The sequence below is a fragment of the Tripterygium wilfordii genome, chromosome 7 (genome assembly GCF_013401445.1).
Source record: "Tripterygium wilfordii isolate XIE 37 chromosome 7, ASM1340144v1, whole genome shotgun sequence".
Lineage (NCBI taxonomy): Eukaryota > Viridiplantae > Streptophyta > Magnoliopsida > Celastrales > Celastraceae > Tripterygium > Tripterygium wilfordii.
This window is the reverse complement of record NC_052238.1, coordinates 2,646,028-2,667,873: the sequence shown is the minus strand read 5'-3', so window position 1 is coordinate 2,667,873 and position 21,846 is coordinate 2,646,028. Positions and strand designations below refer to the sequence as shown.

General features: G+C 38.8%; 4 protein-coding genes and 3 pseudogenes across 4 annotated transcripts; all 7 read right to left on the bottom strand.

Annotated features, from left to right (window-relative positions):
• Nucleotides 1-71: 71 nt before the first annotated feature.
• Nucleotides 72-6,637, bottom strand: LOC120002454. The gene is made up of 15 exons (XM_038851233.1): nt 6,527-6,637; nt 5,621-5,898; nt 4,995-5,162; nt 4,697-4,836; nt 4,092-4,623; nt 3,893-3,987; nt 3,485-3,568; nt 3,301-3,389; nt 3,129-3,194; nt 2,367-2,996; nt 2,192-2,263; nt 1,947-2,017; nt 1,742-1,799; nt 1,203-1,464; nt 72-1,070 (listed from the first exon to the last, which is right to left on the bottom strand). The coding sequence occupies exons 1-15, from the start codon at nt 6,635-6,637 to the stop codon at nt 469-471; spliced, it is 3,258 nt and encodes a 1,085-aa protein (XP_038707161.1). The 3' UTR covers nt 72-468.
• On the bottom strand, nt 6,636-8,031 carry LOC120002453 (the record flags this gene model as incomplete). The annotated part of the gene is made up of 4 exons (XM_038851232.1): nt 7,891-8,031; nt 7,705-7,804; nt 7,293-7,593; nt 6,636-6,765 (listed from the first exon to the last, which is right to left on the bottom strand). Coding segments are annotated over exons 2-4 (498 nt in total), but the record flags the coding sequence as incomplete, so codon positions are not given.
• A 454-nt stretch (nt 8,032-8,485) lies between these two features.
• On the bottom strand, nt 8,486-11,211 carry LOC120002452 (annotated as a pseudogene).
• A 322-nt stretch (nt 11,212-11,533) lies between these two features.
• On the bottom strand, nt 11,534-13,502 carry LOC120002761 (annotated as a pseudogene).
• A 1,233-nt stretch (nt 13,503-14,735) lies between these two features.
• LOC120002949 lies at nt 14,736-16,480 on the bottom strand (annotated as a pseudogene).
• A 312-nt stretch (nt 16,481-16,792) lies between these two features.
• LOC120002451 (pentatricopeptide repeat-containing protein At4g21065-like) lies at nt 16,793-17,752 on the bottom strand. Its single transcript, XM_038851231.1, has 3 exons — nt 17,178-17,752; nt 17,050-17,059; nt 16,793-16,933 (listed from the first exon to the last, which is right to left on the bottom strand). The coding sequence occupies exons 1-3, from the start codon at nt 17,750-17,752 to the stop codon at nt 16,793-16,795; spliced, it is 726 nt and encodes a 241-aa protein (XP_038707159.1).
• A 219-nt stretch (nt 17,753-17,971) lies between these two features.
• LOC120002450 (pentatricopeptide repeat-containing protein At4g18840-like) lies at nt 17,972-19,122 on the bottom strand. Its single transcript, XM_038851230.1, has 2 exons — nt 18,246-19,122; nt 17,972-18,144 (listed from the first exon to the last, which is right to left on the bottom strand). Exons 1-2 carry the CDS (start codon nt 19,120-19,122, stop codon nt 17,972-17,974), a joined length of 1,050 nt encoding a protein of 349 aa, XP_038707158.1.
• Between the last annotated feature and the right edge of the window lie 2,724 nt (nt 19,123-21,846).

Here is a 21,846-nt window from a genome sequence, read left to right as displayed (position 1 = left end):
ATTCAAACTGTAGACTCTCTTATGCTAAACAAATTGTTAGTTGATTAAAACGGTAGACTCTCCTATTCTAAACAAATTGCAGAGGCTCATATCATTAAACACACATCAATGGAGTTAGTGGGCCATATCGCCCAACATCATCCAGACCAGCAGCCCATATTGAGCCCAGCCCAAATCGTAATCTTGAAGTCCAGCCCAAAACACAAGCCTAGCGTTCTCTTACGTGTTTCCACACATTTTTTTACCTACAAAACAGAGCTAGTAAATAAAAGCAGCTAAGACTCCCCTCTGGTAGACCTGGAAACCTTTCATGCTACCAACAGGAAGTTTCAATGATTTCGCTCGAGTTACAGATTTTGAACTATAATTACAATTTGGTATTTGCATCATGCCTCTGATAGACTAGAGTCTACTCCGATTTGCTATGGTTCTTCAATTATCACCAGAACGGACGATTGGCCAATCTCTTCACATGATCATATTTAACTCTGATAGGTCGTCCATAGGGATTTCGAGACCTACGGAATCATGGTCTTGCAGACCATCCTCGTCGAAGTTCAACCATGAACCCAAAGCCTCAACTGAATCTAATCCATCCAGGTTTACAAAATCAATGGGGTTCATTGATTCCTTACATGAATCCTGGGGAATGCTACACGAAGATAGTGACCCATCTCCAGTTCTATCGCTAGCATTAGCCATTGATTGACTCGACACACGACCTGTTGATGGCAAAGCACGTTGTGCTGCTTCTCCAGGCTTATTTCCAGCAGTAGACACATTGTGTCTCTGTTGTCTGGGCTTTGACTTCGGTCTGTTTTCACTTCTGGAGCCATTCAATGACGAGCCATCCGCTCCCGAGACAGAACTGCTTAAATTATCTCTCTCATTTCTCCTCGCCTTTATACCACCTACAGGACTGCCTTCAAAAGTTGATGCCACTCTCGAGGATGCACTGCCAACAACATCATCAATCAGCACTTCTCTCTTCCTCCCCCTGTTCAATACAGATGTTTTGGACGAAGCTTGTACAGACGTGGGTTCAACACTATGGAAAGCATCTGAAGAACCTGGTCAAAATACCACGGTGAGAATTGCATCTTTCAAAAACACTTGAAATAACTTCAACACTAAGCGGCCTCGTACAATATAGGAAACTCACTTCTATAAATAAAGATACGTGTATGGATAACTAAACTTACCTGGCCGTCTGGCTTCAGCATAATGGTCAGAAACTTCATTACATATGTTACTAGCAGTCCCAGAACCATACTCAACAGATTTGGCATCATCGTTGCACAGAGGAGCAGAGATGACATTGTGCAGCCCAGGCTCACTAAAGCAACTAATGCTTGTATCTTCAAATTTTCTACATCTTGCAAGAACACGCTTGACAAAAGCCAATGCAACTTGTCTCGTAACCTTACGGACTCCATTTCTTGAGGCATTACTCCCACGACAAGCCTGTATAAATTGGTCATACCAAAAATTAATAGTCAGTCTATAATCCATGAAAACACCTCAGCACAAACCATTCATCAATAAAGGAACAATTAGCCCCAGAACATGTTTCTGGATTCCTCAAGACTGAATAGAATCAGACTCTCACAAAGTAACAGCACAGAAGAAGAAATGCAAAACTGATAGATAGTAAAGCTAAAGATTAATCGACACTAGATTCAATGCCTTAGATACCAACCAACACAAAGAAGGGCCTAGTATGAGGAGAAAAAACAAATACCATTCGTCTCCTATATGCCATTTCAAGAAGTTGATCCATTGCAACCTGTTGAATGTTCCTGCATAATGACGTACGCAATACTTAGCCTAACTCTTTTTCCCTTTTGGTTTAAGAAAGTGCAACTATATCAAGGATTACATATTAGTAATTCATCTCAATGCTTATGGGACCATTTTTCTTCGTACGTAATCATTATGGAACTCACCTTGTTTCTAAATCTCTTTCTCTCTGAATAGCTTTGATTACTTCCCCCAAATTCTTTTTCTTAATCCCGACCTATCCATCAATCAAAATTGTCACGAAAGATGGGATATAGGATGTAAAAGGAAATGAAAAATAGCAATAACTAGGTAGATACCAGAAAAAATGAGACTATGAAAAGAAAACTTAACCACATAAGATGAATACTACATAGATTTGCAAAACGCAGAAAAATCCATTTCATGTAACCTGGTGGTATAGCCCTTCATTGAGTTGCATAATATTTTGATCAATCATGTCCTCTCCCTCTGCTAGATCAGGCTGCATCAAGGAAAAAGATACACAGCACATGAAGCTAAGAATATACGAGTAAAGTAACTGATATAACAATTGCTAGAGAAAACAACATCAGGAAGAAGCCTACCAAAGGCTCTGGACATAATCCAATACTCTGTAACTCCAGTTGAAGCCTGTCATCCAGACTCATCAGCTGATACTGACAATCAGAGGAAGAAAGATAAGGAGTATTAACTTCCCTCAGCTGCAGAAGACCCACATCATCTGAACATATTTCGCTTACATGGCCCACATCTAAATGCGAATAATCATCGTCTCCTAGCCATCTCCCATTGCTAATTAGAGAATTAGACGTGCTTGGGTTCCTAAGAGTGCTAGATGAAGCACTCCTAACACAAGAAAATCTGTCCAAACGAGAATTCCTCTGTGCCTGAAAATCCACTTTTGACTCAGTTTCATAATCCACTCTCTCCCTATCTTTGGGTTCCATATCTATCTGGTTACATGAACCACAATGAGAATCATCACTGGCATAGTGAAAAGCCGCATTCTTCCCTTCACTTTGGAAATAAACTTCTTCACTTTCATCTTCTTCAATCAGAGCAGAGAGAACTAGTTGGTAAAGTGGAGTACCCTTGTTAAACCTTCCTGCATCAACGCTTCCACACAGGGAACCTTTGTTAGCCAATCCTTCACTGTAAAGGCCGACTGATCTTTCTCCAGTAAAATTTGGAACTTCTTTCTGTGCAACACCACCCTGAACATATGTATAATTCATCCAATTAACTCCAGATTCACTCAACAAAGACTGTAAGTAAACTTTATTTTGCTTTCCTAGATGGGTGAGAAAGTTATTGATAGTAATGCGATAGACATGAGAATAAAGTACCAAAAAGTCGAATTCGCCACCACAAATCGGAGACAAACACATATCAAGCTGCTCAGCAAAATGTAGCTGATCAAATGACAAATCAGAAAATGGAAAGAGTTAAAACGTTGCTGATCCAAAAAAAAAAAAGTCTCCAAGAAGTTAAAAAAAATCTAGGTAATCCATTAACTACCTGTTGTTTCAAGTAGGACATGTCCTCTGGGCTGATAGAAGCAAAAAGAGATTCCATTTTCTTCCAGAAAGGACCAGAACAAGAAATATCTATGGAACAAGCTTGCTAGTTTAGGTATCCCTATTATAAATTAAAACAACATAAAAGGAATGACGTATCATAAAAGTCAGATCACGATGCATACTGCAAAAATTACGCGCAGAACTGGCTGCCACAAATAGATCTTCACGATCATCTTCAGATTCGCCTGCAAGTGATGCACTACATGCTGTCAAGAAATTACACAGAACATTCCTCTAAGTTCAATCATTATCAGCCAATCTCAGATTTAACTCAACTCAAAACACCTAGTGCGAATATTTGAAAACATCCAAGAAAGGGAATGCATAACGCATTTTTTGCTACTTGTAACAACAATTTGCCTCTACCAGTCAAAAATAGATCCAGGGGAAAAGATTAGATGACTATAAAAAGGAGAAAACAGTGAAATCCTAAGAGAAATGTGGAAAAAGTTATATCACTATGAAAAGGAGGATAATGATAAAATCCCAATATAAGAGTGCCAAAGTATCATGGATATGATAAATAGTACCTGCAAAATCTAAAGAGCCACCATCTTGCTTTTGGCCAACATGAGTTACAGCCTTGTGGTGTTTCAACTTTTTTGTGGGTGGACGACCTGATTTACTAGATCACATAAAAAGGTACATGGTTGGCCAATTAAGTATGGTCAGCATATGTGCAGACAAACTTGTTTAACCTTAAGGGGGAAGGATAAATGCTATACACACGTTTTACTCTTATCAGATGTAGGCCTCATGATCTGAAGGGGATTTGTTGTTGGTAGATTCTCTAATTTCTCCCTCTCAAGTTGAATGGATGGCGAGGACAAACCTCTTCCACTTCTCCCTTGTCTCCGCACACCATCTCCAATTTCATTAGGAACTTTATTCTTCTTACCAGACAACATATAAGCCCCGACTTTCTGAGTATTGGTAAGGGCAACCTCCCTGCTATCATTTCCTTTCTCCTTTGCTTTGCTTTCTCCAGCTACTGATTCTTCACTTTCAGATAGCCCAAATGGAGACGAGACATTTTCAATTTCCACCTTAATCTTTAGGCTATTATTGTCCATAGTGCTTGCAAGCAGTGATCCACCGATCCCAACAGGCGAAGTTCTAGAACTAAATTCAGAAGATGGAAAGCCCTGAAACTGAGATTCAACATTACTTGAAACAGGAGAAACTAAATTTAATCTCCTTGTTCTCGAGTTTTTATGCGGTCTTTGACCACCCCATTGAGCTATGGTGTGTGGAGACGAACCTGTAGATATTAGCAGTCTTTGGTTATGATACCTCACATTGAGAATCTATAGAACTTAAATTGAGTTTTAGACCTTGAAAACCTCCAGATGATGGTTGAATTTTCATAGACGAGTCTAGCGACATGATGGAGCTAGTTCGAGGTGCCCTAGAAATCTTCCCTTTCACAACTGAATTAGGACTGCTTGCTGAATTGATCTCATAGCTATTTGGCCTGAGATAAGCAACCAATATCAAATCAATCAAGTCATCATAACCACGAAATGATATATTATATAGATGATATAAATTTGACTTTTGCATAGCATTATGAATTTATCCTCTACAAAATAATCTAAGAATGATAATGAGCAGACTAGAAGAAAAACATACTTATTGCTTGCTTTTGCCACTACCCTCTTCTCTAACATAGCAGAATGGTCCTTGCGAGCAGGGACACTTTCAATTTCAATCTTGGGCAATATACCAGAATCTGTACTAGCAGTCTCAAAAGCACCATCCGATTTGTTTAATCCACTAACTCCCTGAGAAGATTTTAATCTGTAACATATAAAAAGCCCATTAAAATAAAAAAAGAAAAAGAAAAAAAGGGAGGAAAGTGGAAACATATCCCTCTTGCTGACAATAATTTAGAGTTAATCTAAATCAATTTTAACCAGCAGCCCAAGAAGCCGCCAGCTAGCCTGGCTGACGGAGTGACGCCAAGTCACTCCAAACATCCAATTCCATCTTTACCCTGAGTAGGTGGTTAGGGAAGAGGAGTGGCACACCCCACTGTACAGCTGCTAGTGGAGCAGGAGTAAAAATAAAAAAGTGAAAGAGGCATCCCAAGATTAACTGAGCCAAAAGAATGCAATAACAAATGTCACAAATCATGCTTGGACAGAAGTACTATGGCAGTAACTTTGACCAACAATAGAATGCCAAAGACCTTCAGCAATTAATAAAATCACAAAACAGGGACGCAAAAGGAAATCCAGTAAGCATTCATAAAATACCTGAAACCTTGCATATCACAAGATCGCAGTTTAGAGTCAGCACTCAGCTTAGGATCTGTAGCTCGTTTAATATCTCGGTCAGCATTCAAAGCTCTATTAGGTACCACTGCAACAGACCGTTTCTTCTTCATTTTAGCATCCCATACTTCACTTCCAGCAGGCAGTTTGCGGATCTTTTCTTCAAGTCGAACAGAGCCATTGCCAACATCTTGGAGTGCATCACTGCTTCTTTCTGTAACTGCTTGCTGCCGCAAGGTAGCAATGGACCTACTGTCTGTCTGCTAGCATTTAAATAAACAAATATATAACATTAGAATATTTAGTTTCACAAATAAATGTCACGGAAAAGTATCTAAAACCTTTAGAGTGTAACCATAAACACTTCATCATACTCAATTTAAGAGAACAAATGAAGGCATAATGCATCATTAACAAGAAATAATGGAGCAAAACGACTTGGGGAAAATGAAAAACCAAAGCCTCCTAATAGTTTTTCAGTCAAAATCTGGTCCACAAACTAGAGGGGGCTCGTACAGATGCCTCTTTGTTTTCAGCACCTCTAGTATACACATGCACCTATAGAAATGACAGGCACGTATTATATTCCTGTTAAAACAGGTTTCTATGTATAGCCGCCTACGTGTAAGGCTCCCACAATTGCGGGGTTGAGGAAGCACTAATGAGCATATCCTTACCCTACCTCTGCAAACAGGCTGTTATTACAACATCAAACATGACAACAATATATTGAAAATGGAGTAAACTACAATTGCCCCTTATAGTAGATAAAATGAGAAAAGGAAATCATGGAACGTCACTTCTCAATAAAGTACCGTAAGAAACATGAGTTAAAAATTTTTAAAGAAGAAAACTGATCCGCGTAAAAAATTTAAATACGAACCACACATCTATTACTGGTGTACGAACACGTTTGTTTAGCCCAATATTCCTTGCTTTGTCCTCCAATCTTTGAGGAGTAAGGTCATGAAAGCTTCTTTGATTCTGGTTTCCCCACATTTGCTAGCTTTGATCCGACTAACCTCTCATCAAATGAAAGATCGCTTCTCTGCCGCTTCCTTGTGCTTAAGGCCTCCTTATACTTCTCCAATTTGAATATAGATTCACGCAACATTTTGGCCCGATCCCTGACATAAAGACACCAGCTCTTTAATAATGACTCACAATGCTTCAAGGATTAAAAAAAATGTGCGCAGTCTGAACCTTACTTCCTGGATCTATGTCTGAATTGTTCTATTTTACGACGAGTAATCATCACTTTTCACACCCCAGTTCAATAAAAAATGCCTACTATCTATGGAGACAGTAACAAGTCAATTTTAAATTTTAAATCTCTCAAATTATGCACCAGGGACCTTTCTATGTTTTGAAAAGAAAAGGCAAAGAATTTTTTTTTAATGAGGAACACGAAAAAAATTGATCATTCTTATCACAAACTGCATCATTCCCTGGTGCATGAATATATCCAATGTCATGCATCATGAACAATCAGTAATCATGCCACCCATCCTTCAGGTATATTTCGGTATTTCCAGTGAGAGTAACCAAGAATTCACTCCCACCAAAGCTCAACTGTGAAGCTCGCATCAATGATTTTTTGTGCAGAATAATGAGGAAATAAATGACTTGCAAATTACAATAGGAACAAAAATACCTGGCCTGTCTCGAAGCATCTTGTATGCTTTCTTTAAAGTGCTTTAACTCCTCAGTTGCCACTGGAGGCGGAGGTTTAAGCTGAGCAACTCCAAAAGAATGGTCCTCAGATGTAGTTCCATGAGGAACTCCCAAAACCCTCCTCAGCTCGCCAGAACGGGTATATTTCTGATTAGTTGATGTAATTGGTTCCAAACGTAAGAACTGGGGCAACGGCGGTATATCCGACAACGGCATCGAGCTTCCCCGGCTTAAATTATTACCGGGACTAAACATTTGGCCTCTCAGTCTCCTTAGGGAAGCTGCAAAAACCAGAAGGCAAGAATGAAGTTTCAAATTTTCAAATAATTTCCCGTTTCCCTCTCTCTCGTATATCCGAGAACCCAAAATTAGGGCATAGTCAACATAAATACCTGAGGCAGAAGTTTCTTTAGTAGGCGATTCACTTGAATTCTGCTGATTAAATATTTCCCGTTGCATCAATTCCCGAAGAGAATCGAGAAATAATAAACCCTAGCCGACGCAGAACTCACTACAACTTAAATTACGCGAAATTGAAACAAATTAAGTCGAATTACAGAGCTAGTAAAGGAAATTACCCGCAATTGAACGAGGCCAAGAGCCGATCGAACCACCAGTTCTCGTATTATAGAGAAGGAGAAGACCAATCTAAGCGGGAGAGAAATCGTCTGTGCGTGTATATATGAATTCTAAGTGCATAACTATATATACTGTCCTACGTCAGCAATTTTTTTGCTCGCGCGCTGGCTAAATTTTGTACCGACATGGCAAATAGCTGTTTTTTTTTGCTCGTGCCTTGGCTAAAATTTCTCGAGCTTTCTTTTTGTCTTTTGCTACTCTAATGTTTCTTTGGCTCATATTCATAGTTGCAGCAAAATTTTCCGACAAAAGATCCGACATTCATCATCTTAGCTAGCTATCATTGTAAAATTAAATCCACACCTGGACCTCACAATAGTTTCTTTTTTTTTAAATCAGAAACCACTCGCTTCAACACGCTCTTTACCTCCGACATCATACGTTTTAAGTTTGGAAATATAATTAACTTGGCTATCACTACTAAGTGATTCTTGTAGCTTAAAATGCTAAAATCTAAATAATTCCAACACCAATTATGGGAGAAAATCACATAATTTTCTCTTGAAGTGGTATTATAAGTAAAATTAATTTACATATAATGCATGGTGACACACATATATTACATGCAGATACACCTACTTATTTATACACAATGTCGATGACAAATTGACACTGTAGTATATTACTATGCTAGGATATATATATCACTCTTTACTATCTACTGAAGAAGATGTTTAAACTGATCTCTCATGCTCGATCGCATTCACCAAGATAAGCTCAATGTCCTTCTCATTGTCCTCAACTTGTAAGCTTTCTTTTGCGCCATCGTTGTTTTCTTCTTATTCATAACCTCTTGCTTCCTTTTCTGCTCAATTTCCTCCTATTCCACGTCAAAAGTAAGAACACTTACATTAGCATTTGCAGTATAGAGGGTTATTGACAGAAGTAATATTTGTTACCACAATTTGTTTCAGCTTAGCATTCTCTTCTTTAAGTAGATTCAACTCCAGCTCCAATTCTACTGTGTAAGCCTGCAATACAAGGAAACAACATCTGATCGACAATTAATCTAATTATCCTAGAGATATCAATAGGAACAAGTACAAGACCTGCTTTCTAGCGCGAGACCTGGCAGCAGACTCGCGGTTTTTATCATCCTGCGTTGTCTTCGCTCCACTACAATCTCCGGAGGACCATCAATTATCCTTCTTTTTGTTCTTCTGCCCGTTGGAGTCCATCAAATTATGATGGCAATTTTCATTTGCAGTACCATTGCTGGATGATTCTCCTCCTAACATTTTGTTTGTGAGAACGTTTGGTACGTCGCAAAACCATTAAGGCTTGGGTGAGCCGAGAAGCCTATCCCCAACACATGCCCCATTTGGAAGTTTGCATCCAAACAAGCAGTAGTGTTGCCATTGTTATTGCTTTGAATAGCTGTTACCATTCGTTGCTGAGAAGACATCGGAGCGCCTTGAACGATCCCTGCTTGTACTAGAAACTCTTCCAATGTCATCTCTCCCAAGGTCTGTGTGCGCTGAGGAGGTCCACGAACACGACACACATTGTTAGGATTGTGCTCCTTTTGGATCTCAAACCACACTTCATCAACAGTTTTCTTGCAAAGAGTGGCAGGGACCGATAAAGAAGCTTGCCGCTGCAGAGTTGCTTGATTCGCAATGCCATTGGTATAGTTGGTTGGTTTCGTTTTGTAACATAGGCTGCGGGGGAAGTTGATTCTCATCGACACTCCACAAATTGGCTAGGAACTCGTCCATGTTCATGGACCCGAAACTCTTCCCACTCTTGAGCTGGATTTCATCGAGGGTGAGCGACAAGATTGAACTCTGCTTGTTAAATGAAGCTACATTGTTTGGATCAGCCTCATGGACTCGTCTTGTAATGGCTGTTGTGATTGGGATTCTGGTTTAATGTGTCAACGTAGCCCATGCTTTCTGATTCAACAAGTGCCATTGCGTAGCATAATTGAGAGCAGGAATCAGGTCTCTGCACAAGAAACAGCGACAAGTCATAATATTCAGTATTAATTGTGTCTAAGCTGACAGTGTGTGCTCAGAAGTGGGTGATCAGGATCAGTTCAACATGTCCTTTGGACAGATAATTGGGTATAAATTTTGAGCCGTTAAACTACATGTAAGATTGAACCGAAACTCATACCGATAAAAATGAGATTCTTAATCCCTCTTTCAAAGTAACAGAAAACCCACCAGATCATAAAATATTTCTACCTCACTCCAACTTATCACCTTAGCGGCATGTAAAACTAATTACTCTATAGCTTGAACAGTGAAAAGTGAATCATGAAATTTGTGTATGAATCAAAACCATCTCAACATAAAAGTAGGGAATTTTTTTTGTTGAAATCTACAAATGTAAATCATCACCAACTTAAAATTAAGTGCAGACCATGAAATCAGACATTGAAGACAAGAAAATTGAGTACCTGAGTGTGAGTGTGATCTCATTGTGGAATTGAAGAAAGGAAAGCCAAGCGAAGTGCATGCATGTGGCTGTTGAAGCGGAGGAAACAATAAGAGAGATGAAGAAGAAGAGCAGTAGTATGTGGGACTACTAATACCGTAACTGCCATGGACTCTATTAAAACATGGCAATCTGTTTCAGTTTCTTGACACGTATCTGCCACATGCCCTGATTCTTCTGCCAATTCAAACCATAAAAAGGCATCTTTTTCTTAATACCCCTGCTTTGGATTGTATGACAGGTGCATCCCCTACCGTCTTCTTCATAAATGATACAGAGGTCAAATGCTGAGAAGATTTCATATTTTCACTCACTGTAAAAGTTTTAGGGAACCAATCGAAGCAACGAATCAAGTCATGGTGTTTCGAGGCTGTAGAATATTGTAATTGTCGACCAATCGCATGAAAGAGTACGAAAATCCAAATGGGTATAATCTGAAACATCACTTGGGGTCGATGTGATGTGACAACTCGATCAACAAAGGTCGGCATGCACAAATCATTGATCAAGAGCGGCGCCCGAGTAATGACTAATGACGATGCGGATTCATATAATGCATACGACTGCGTGTCTCCGCATCCTGAGGTAAACTCTTCTTCGCTGCTTCTATTAAATGGTACGATCTTATATGTAATGGCACTCCGATGTGTCTTGAGAGTTCTAAATTTGCATATGCCTGCAACGTGTTCGATAAATGCCTAAGTAAGAGTGAACTTTGTCTTCGTTTCTAGGCTTGGCTTATTGAGAAGCCACCAGAACAAGTCGCTATTCGATTTTAGTATCGATGGACCCAAAAGCTTTTTCTTGTAGGTCTCCATTTCGATTGGTGGTGCAAACTTGTTAGTCAGTTGATGCTTTTCTGTATCTGTAGAGATTGAGTTTGCTATTGATTTAGGCTTCTCTGTCTAGGATGCATTCATGAAGCTGTCAAGAACCAAACTCAACCTTAATGGTGCGAACAAACTCACCCTCTGGTTGTGTAATTGGCTAAATAAATTTGATGGGATAAAGAAAGAATGAATTACATACAATTCCAACATTTGAACAATGAATTCAATGCAAAGACAACAGCTTCATCCCCCAAAAACCAATCTATTTTACATGATCAACACATTGAATGATGGAAAATAGAACACAAGGAATGATGAATCTATGGTATATTTACAGTTGTCTTTGGTCTATACAATGGGGATTCTTCTCCTAGCAAAAGAGCCCTTAAAATGGCCTCACAAATACCGTCGTAGTGCACAATCAAATGTCCTCCATCAGGGACTTCATGATACTTAATCCAGGGTAGCTTTCCTGTGATAAACCTTTGAAGTTGAAAAGGAACAACTTTATCCTCGTAGCCTTGCAGATATGAACAGAGCTTTCATTATCAGTGAATGGATTGCTAAGATCCACTGGGTCAAAGTCCCAGTTATCAAAACCGGTAATGAAGTCACCACGAAGAGTATCAAAAACACCTCGCTCTCCTAATTTATCCTGCAGGAGGAAACATCAATTTGTCAAAATTATCTTGAGAAGTTAGATTGTTCATTGTCCATTTATGCCTATGGGAAACTACTGCTAAAATAATTTTACTCTCTCTTGTGTAGATGGAGCCTGTGATTACCCGAGAGAGCATGGGAAACCTGGTGTCTTCTTCAACACTTCTATGTCATTATCATTAAAGAAAAAAGGGTTTCTTTGTAGCGCTGGACTTGAAGGGATCCATTTCTGAGTGACCCACCATTGCAGTAATCCAGGTGCATATTTTGAAAACCAGAGTGCCAACTGAACGAGCCTCCTCCTGTAGTCTTCCTTCGTAAGACTTTTAGGAAGCGAACGCCATTTATAGTTTATCACTGGGACCACAAAAGCTACACCTGCAAGCCTGCACAAATGCTCTGGAATTTTGAGGTAGGTAACAATTTTTTGTTTAGAAACAAAATTTGAAGCTGGGAAAACCAAAAAGCTTTGACTATGAAGAGTTTCTTGCCTGTCTGGTATATATCTGAGGCAACTCCAGTAGGGTAGGATCCCATTGAGACTCCAATTACATAAAACTTTGATCCTATCTGTAATTGGTCAGCCAGTTCTTGAATGTCAAGTGCTTCAAGTCTTCACTGAGCGCTTTGGGGTTAGGATCACTTTCTCCGTACCCAGGCCCGATCAAATAGCACAAAATATATCCCCAACTCTTCTATCAACTCCTGAAAACTAAAAAGAAACCGTTAAAGTCATTTTATTTGGCATCCAGTCACAAACTAATGCTTAATTTCTCCAATCTTTTCTGAAGGACAGAAAGTAGGTTGGAAGAATCTGACCCAGGTTTTCAGTCATCTGTAAAATCTAAGGTTAGGTTAAGATGTCTATGAAATTCTGTAATTTCATTTCATATGCTGTTGCTTTTATATTCTACTTGAATGCGAAGCCAGAACTATAGAGCAGTCAATAAGAAGAGATCTGCAGTGTACCTGTGGTACTAGGAACGATCATTTCTTTGGAGCTTCCAAACCATGAATAATAACAATCTTGAATTTTGATATGTGCTTAGGAACTCCTCTCTCTGTGTAAGCAAGGTACCTTCCATCACTGAGTCTGATTCTTGGCGATGAACTTACAGGAACATCAGCTTCTTCTTCTGATAAAGCAGCAGTAATCTCTGGAGGAGGTAGCTGTGTTACATGGTAAACCATTCCCAGGAAGACCAATCAGCAACATAACTACTGTTTTTGAGACATCCCGAAGGAATAGAAGGTAGATCTACCCAGATTTCAACTCGATTGATTGATGAGAACAGGTTTCAACAAAAACAAAAAAGTTTGAAAATTGAATTAGCTAAAGCTTTACCTGACCTGGACCCAGATCAAGATGCTCCCTGATTTCCTTATAATCCTTTTGGCCTGTAAATGGGGGCTTGGAGTTCGTTTATGGCAAGGTATGTGCTCAGCAACAGCCGCGGCTGTTTTGACCAGTAATCTAAACATGCCGTCAATTTTATTTTTCTGTAGTGTGTAGATACTAATGTAAACGCTCACCTGCGTGATTTAGGAAAGCCCTCTGTTGACGAAGCATAACACTTTGGAGAGCGATACCCAATCGGATATTCCTTTTTCTATGGGATTTTTTTGAAATATGATTGAAAAAACCTTGAACATATATATATATATATATATATATTTAACCCAATTGATTGTTGGCCCAACCACCTGTGTTGGGTTTGTGTTGGGTTTTTTTGTATGGGAGGTTAGTTCAGTCATTCGCAGTATTATTTTAAAAAATAAATAAATAATTTTATACTTGTTTAATAATATTTTATCATCTCCTTCATCCAAACCCTTGAAAGAAACTGGCCCTCACCAATTGCCGACAAACTCTGTTTTGGAAAACGTGAGCCATGTATTATTTGAAATTAGAAGAAACCCCAGCAATTGCTTCGCTGGTTGGACAACCTATCCTGACACACAACAATTAACCTAATATTTTAACTTATTATTATTGCACCATTAAATTTACAAAACTTTGTAAAATAACAAAGTTAATGCCTTAATGGCTTGCACAAGTTTTTGATAGAAAAGAAACGTAAAATGACAAAATAGGAGAACCATCGTGGTCCAACGCTAGAGTTGTAAATTTGTGGAAAAGAGGAGAATCTACAAGGGCATAAAGTTTGGACAAGATTCCCTGTTATGCTGGGTTTGGGAGGGAATTATAGCACTGCAAGTTACCCTTTCGTATATTCAATTATCAAACAAAAGTATATACTGATCATGAATTCATAATTGTTACAAGGTTGAATAGCTCCGTCCCCTTCAATGACTTGGGGTTATACTCAGGTGTGAGAATATTCTTAAATGTTCCTTTTGGACTATAATGACTGTATTTATCTTGTTAGAACGTGAGCCTCCTTTGCCCGCAACTTAACTCAACCACTTGGAACCTTGGTTTAAACTATATGGACTTGAAAGATCCTGAGTTCGATCTCACATGATGACTCATCAGGATAAACGAGTTTAGACTCAAGGATTTTGAATCTGCAGAGCCAGCCCCTGTTTTCTGACTAGAGAACTTATTAGTTTATTATGTGGTGGAGAATACTTGATAGTTGATACATTCAAAAGACAAGAAGAATAAGATAATTTGATTACAACAAGATTTTACCTAATTTTATCAGATGTCCCCAAGGGACAACAAGATTTTACTTAATTAGTTATATTAAGCATTCAAAATGTATAGTAGCTGAGAAGTTGAAAAACTGTAGAACAAAGAGTTAAGATTCATAGCATAAACATGTTAGGCCAGATAGGCTTCACAGCAAGTCAACTTTATATGTATACAGATTTGTAGATACCCAGGTTTATACATATCTCTGACACCTTTTATTATATATGACTGGATTAGCTGGCTTGCTAGCTAGATTGAGGGCTTCTCACCAAGTAAAAGTTCTCTGAACATGTCTCACATAAGCCTTTTTCATGAATCAGTTGATGACCACCATCAGGAACTTCATGGTAGTCAATCCAAGGTAGCTTCTTTGCAACATATCTTTGCAATTCATATGGCACCAGCTTGTCTTCATGACCTTGCCACAGATAAACAGATGCTTCATTATTGGAAATGGGTTTTTTAGCTCCATTGGATCAAATTCCCATTCACCAAAATGCACCATCAGGTCTCGATGCAGGGATTCGTATTCGCCTTGTTGCTTTACCTTAGCCTGTGATTAGAAACAAAGTCATTTTTGTCATTTGCAGAGCACCAGATTCCCTCAGTGGTCGCAGCGAGCCAGCGACGCATATTGGAAGGGAAGTTACCTCATCAAGAATTTGTTCTTGTGGCATTTGCTTCAAGGTTTCTAAGTCACGCTTGCTGAGAATTGTTGGATGCCTTTGGAGGATGGAAGAATAAGGGAACAATTTCTGGGTCATCCACCAATATAGTAATCCAGGGAAGTTGTGAGCGATGGTAAGTTTTACTTGGTCCTTTTAAGTTGTTTTCTGAATACATCATTTACCAGTTTAGGAGGAAAAGAAGGCCACCAGTAGTTGATTACTGGAACTACTAGAGTTGCACCAGCTAGCCTGCAGCATTTCACATACAAAATAAAGACAAAATTCAGTCAAAAGTAGTGCAAAAAGTTCCTAACGTCACTGCAGGGTTTGGAAAAAGACAAATGTATGCTGCCTTAGCTGTACTAAATGGGTTGTTTCCTTTGACCCCAAAATTGCAAATGCGGCAGCGATGTCATTGTCTACGAAATTATGAGTTTAACGTGGATCAATAGAATGTCTCAGTATCTTGAGTACTCATTTGAACATTAGAGTGCATGTTTGGTGGTCAATATGAAATAAAAGAAGCATGAATGAAAAGAAGGAAAAAAAACAGCATGCCTGTGCGGGATGTACTTGAGGCAAGCCCAGATGGAGTAAGTTCCAATGGAGATCCCAATCACGTAAAACTTGGGTCCCAGCTTCAATTGGTCTGCAAGCTCTTGAATGTCAAATGCTTCACTCTTCACTGATCGCTTCGGGTTTGGATCACTTTCTCCATACCCTGCTCTGTCAAATGTCACAATATAGACACCCAGCTCATCCATCACCTCCTGCAAGCCAAAACAGGTTAATCATATTATTTATAACTCTCTGATTTCTTATTTTACGAAATTGGGATTTTAATTGGACCAGATTCAGCTTTGTGTTAAAAATTCGGTTCACTGAGTCATTATAACAAACACATTGAGTGCACAGAATGAGAGTTATGTGTGGACGACAAATCATCCGAATATACTGAGACGAGAAAGGTTCATACTTCTGATAGAGCCAAATGAATGTCCTTGGAACGGTTCCAGCCATGGACTAGTACGACTCTGTGCTTGGCTCTCTCTTTGGGAGACCCCTCTCTCTGTAAGACAAATGTCTTCCATCACCGAGCTGATTCTTGGAGATGTTATCGGAGGACCATTTGGTGAACCACATATTTTTGGAGGAGGCGGCTTCGTGCTTTTATATGCATATATCGCCACACCCACCAACACTGTTGCTACCACCATCAACATATCTGTAAAAAGCTTTCGTTGAACCTGCGCTGGCTTTTTTTGGGTCTGAAAAAACAGAGTAGTCCAACGAAGCTTTTAAAACACGATTAGATTTCTTCAACTCCTGTCCATGTTTTTACTGGTAGTTGGTACCTAACTAAGCTTATCTTCTCTCATTAAAGCACGCACTTGTATCAACTATCAACTCCAGTGAGCTAACTGTCCTACCCCGAGATATTTTCAAGCACAGCAACTGTCGACTGTAGAGTGAAGGACAAGAAGTGCGTTGTTTTGTTGATATGTGGGGTCCGATTTCCCGTTCATATTTTCATACGTTTTTTATACACGTGGAAGTAAATATATTAGTTTGAGGCTTTGGGCTAGAATACTTGGACCACTATTGGGCTAACTAGATGGTGGCCAAACCCAGAACAATATCGTTTCTTCGATAACAAACTAACGGCCCAAGAATTTTCAGGACAACAGAGTGATGGGGTATTTAATGCATTTGTTCTCTGCATCTGACAAATATAAAGTGTATGTACATACATACATACATATATATATATATATATATATTATATAGAAACATATGGATTCTAAAAGTTTATTGAGAGTAATAGACTCTCATGTATACCTGCTGAGTCCTGAATGACCATAAAAGTCATAGAGTGCCCTCGGCTATTTCTCTTCCTCCAAGTCTGAGTCCATGAACTGATTCATTGATCTGAAAAAGAAGGCTTTAAGGCTTTTAAGTCATCTCACCAATAATCATTGCAAGAACAAATGCCATCCTTAAAATGGTGGAACCGGTTTTGATCTCTCACGATAAGTCTACGGTTGTAAATCCTGGAAGCCAACTTCATAAAGGAGTGACAATCACAACAAATTCTCAGGTTTTTTACTATTTGAATAGGAGCACTGTTGGCTTTCTTTATAAGCCCAAATGCAAGGGCCATCTTCTCACTATGAAAAGCTAAGCAATCTTTCTTTTCATCTTCCCCAACATCTCGCAGAACTTGAGTCAGGTCGGGCTCATAGCCTTCTTTCTTCAGCAAAGAAACCATCTCCTTTGTCTTAGAAAGAACCCCACCACCATAATTCACATCCATTGTCTTACCCATGATGAACTCGTGAACTTTCCCATTCACAAAGATTGAACTGCATCCAGGAACCTTTTTCATCCCTCTCTTTTTCATCATCAATCTAACATTTTCCACATCATCCCATCTACCAGATTTAGCATAGATATTAGAGAGGAGAATATAACAACTGGAGTCTGCTGGAGTCAATTCTATAACTTTGAGAGCAGCAGTTTCAACCGATTGCAACATTCCCATGTTTCACGCTGGCACTGAGAATAGCTTTCCAAGCTAAAACATCAGCTTCCATGGGCATGTGGTGTATGGTAGCAAGAGTGTCTTCAAATCGTCCAACTCTGCCATAGAGATCAATTAAACATCCATAGTGTTGAATCTTAGGGATGATCTTGTACTTCTCTTGCATGATTTTGAAATAAAATTGACCTTCGTTGACTAAACCTGCATGGCTACAAGCACTCAAGAGACCAAGGAAGGTGATATCATCAGGGCTGATCTCCATCCTCTCCAAGTCAAGGAAACTTCAATGGCTTCGTGACCAAGCCCATGCATGGCAAGGCCAGAGATCATAGAATTCCAGTCCCCAATGTTCCTCCTATGATATAAACTTCTAAAGACATCATATGCATCTTCTATATAGCCACATTTAGCATACATATCAATTAAAGCAGATCCAACGAATCCAGAAGTCAATTAATTTTGTTAGTACATATATAGGAATGCAACCATTTGCCCTCCTCGACAAAACCCAAATCAGCAATGGCTGAAAGCACACTAACAATAGCAGGGGCATCAGGTTTAACTCCAACCCTTAACATTTCCCTAAACTTAACTAATGCTTCCCTTGGACGATGACTACGCACATATGCTGAAATCATAGATGTCCAAGTCACCACATCCTTTTCATTCATCATCCCAAAAACCTCCTCGGCAAGCTCACACCTCGCATCCTTACCATACCCATCAATCATTGCATTGCACGAAACCAAGTCCCTTTCTGGCATCATATCAAAAATCTCGTGAGCCAAATCAATCTCTCCTGCCCTCACATAACCCGTAATCATTGAATTCCATGAAATCAAATCTCTCTTAGACATTCTATCAAACACTCTTCTTGCCAACTCAATCTCCCCAATTTCTAAAAACATCCGAACCACAGAATTCGACACATATGAATCAGCCTGCCAATGGGTTTTCAATATGTGGCCATAAATTTGCATAGCTTCCTTCAATGCACCCAATTCCGCGCACACTTTGAGCACAGAAGGAAGAGAAAACTCAGCACCATCTAAACTCTTCGAAGAAGAAAGCATATGGGCAAACAGAATTAAACACTGTAATGGGTTCGAAGAACCATAAAAACCCTTTATTAGAGTGAAAAATATGAAAGGATTGGGGTCCTCAATACGATGAAAAATCGAAGAAGCGTAGTCTAACGCACCATGGAGACAGCAAGAGTTGACCAGTCTGCTAATGGCGAAGTTGTGTTTGACAAGGCTCGTCTTGATCATGTGGGCGTGAATTTGGCGTAGTTCGGCCATTGTTTTGCAATTCTCCAAAATTGTGACGGTTGGGTTCGCATTCACCAGAAAGGATACTGTGCCTGCCATGGAGACCTTACCTATCCCTGTTTAGGATATCCAGATAGCCGTTCGTTTATTTTAGCAGGTTTAACTTTAACCCCTTTGATACTAAGTAATATGTAGAAACACCATCTCAATTTTCCCGCCTCTGTTAAGTGACCCCTTTTCTTAAGAAACTTGTCAGTCACCCCCCTCTCTAGTCTCTACGGATTTATGCTTTTAGCCAAAAGAATTCTAATGGGTCGCGGTCCATCTTCGTCGACATGAGGCATGATGGGCCGAGTAAGTGGATCAAGTGCTTTGGGTGGGTAAAACATAGAATGTTTTGGGCCCATATATGACTAGCGCATTTAAGTTAGTAAATTTTTTGGGCTGAGAATGCAGAAAGACAGGCCCATTAGGGTTCAACCGCTGGCCCATGGTTTGTCTTAATCATTTGATTACGTAATTAATTGCTGGATGAGAAATAAAAAAAAATAATCAAAGAAAGGGAGAATATCCATGAAAAGGATTCTACTACTTAAAAATTTCAAAGTTGGTAGTTACATAGTAAATCTAAATGTAATGATGAGAGTTTAAATTAGAGAATTAATGGTTAGCATATATTTCAAAAAATCAACAGTGAAGGCAAAGACAAATAACTTTCCTTCCAGGATGAAATGATCACTAACGCCGCGTTTGGTATACTCCCATTGACAAGCAATATGTATTTTGTGAAAGAGACGAGTCAGGTCAAGGTCAAGCGTTAGTGCTTTGTTCAAATTCTAATAGCATGTCTGACTATGACTTACTAATTAATGTGTTGGTCTCTTTTACTAACAATAGTATAATCCACCAATAATATGAGCTACTTTTGTTAACCAAATCATATAAATTTGTTCTTTGGATATCCAATACATTATGAGAGCTTAAACTTAAGCCATCAGACCCGAACGCACACAAATTTATCATCTGACGAGAGGGTAAGTTAAGCCAAAGCCTAACGTGTGGCTACAAATGTATTGTTTTCATTGAAAATCGAACTGAACAACTTCCGAATCCACATGATTTGACTGCATAGAAATTCACCGAAGTGATTACTGTATACCCTTGATTATGTCAGCATTACCGCTTATTAGATCATCTACAACTTTTATAGAAAAACTATTATTAAGAACAAATTATGCCTTTCTTTATAAGTAAAATTAGATGCAGGGTCTTCCACTCCTTGTGATTTGGACGTAATAGACTGATCGATAGAATCCAAACCTGTTAAACCAACCCCTTAACAAATGAATGACTAGTTCAGTAGTTGTAAGAAGTCCTAATCAAAACTGTTTATAATTCTCTGATATACATATATACATATTTATGTTGGAAAATTGGGCAAAAGATTAGAAATGTAAGCCAGAAATCCAGGTCTAAGTAGTTTGGTCGACTATTGACTTGGCCCAGCTGCAGTGAAAAATTATGCAACAATATGATGATTACATTGACCTCTCTGTGTTTCTATCAAACTTTCTACACATATAGTCCAGGTAACACTTTTAATTCCTCTGTTTTCTTCTATTTATTCTCTATAATTTATTAATTAAAGGTATTTGTATTCCTGAAAAACAACTGATGATTCCGGGAATATAATTACAAATAAGGAAGAAATGGAGTCGTCCAATATTTGATGTCGTTATGAAAGTTGAAATTCCACAATTTGACTACTTGTATCCTGATGCAGTGAATGTTACGTTTAAGATAATCACTTGGGGATAGATAACTTAGTTGTCTAGCTCTCTAGATTCAGTGTGTACGGTGCTAAAAGTTGAGATATTTTTATATGATATCATGGTTGCATCAGCTAGTTTGTCTCATTTTTAGGCTCCTTCTGACTCGCATGGAGTTCGGTCTAATCTTTCCAATCTCCAACGTGATGTAAAATTTACGTCCACTCAACTGTCTGAAGGCATGTCGGGTGGTTCATTGGTTAATTAAACACTTGAGCATGCATGCACGTGTGTATGTTTTGTTGGCAAGTATATATGAAAAGTTGAAAACAGGGGGAGAAAAAAAGATAGGGTTTGGACTGTGCTGCATATGAATACAATAACACGATGAAATGGAATCATAGATTTTGGTAATCACATACATACAAAGAGAAAAGCAAAGGAGGAGATCGATCATGCCCTGAAAATCCGGCAGCAGATATCTTTGTCGGCACATATATTTCCAGACTCACATGTAAAACCCTAATTTAGCTTTTTTTAAAAGTTGCCTTTGTTTGTTTGGCCGTGGGGACATCTGTCTCTCTCCCTCTCCGTGATGTTAATTCATTTGTCCAAACACAAACACACACCTTGGAGAAATTGGGTTTTCCAGCTCACTATATTGAAATTTTACATGTAGAGTGCTTCCTCAATAGCTCACCGTTGCCACTTGCCATTGTAATAGTAACATATACATACATACATACATACATACATGCATGCATATGTATGTATATATGGAAGTTTAACTACATCATTAACCTTTTATGTACTTACCAAATTCTGTGTCTGTCTCATTTTCATTCTACCTACACAAGCAAACATCTCCTAAATGTCAAATTTATTGTATCATAAATTGGTGCAATTGGGTCAAATTCCATACATATATACATATATATATATATAATTATATATGTGTGTGTGTACACACACATTATGTACAAGTAATAAGAATTGAGATCGACTGTTGTAGGATTCTCTTCATTTAGAGAGAGTCTCTCAAATTTGCATGTCA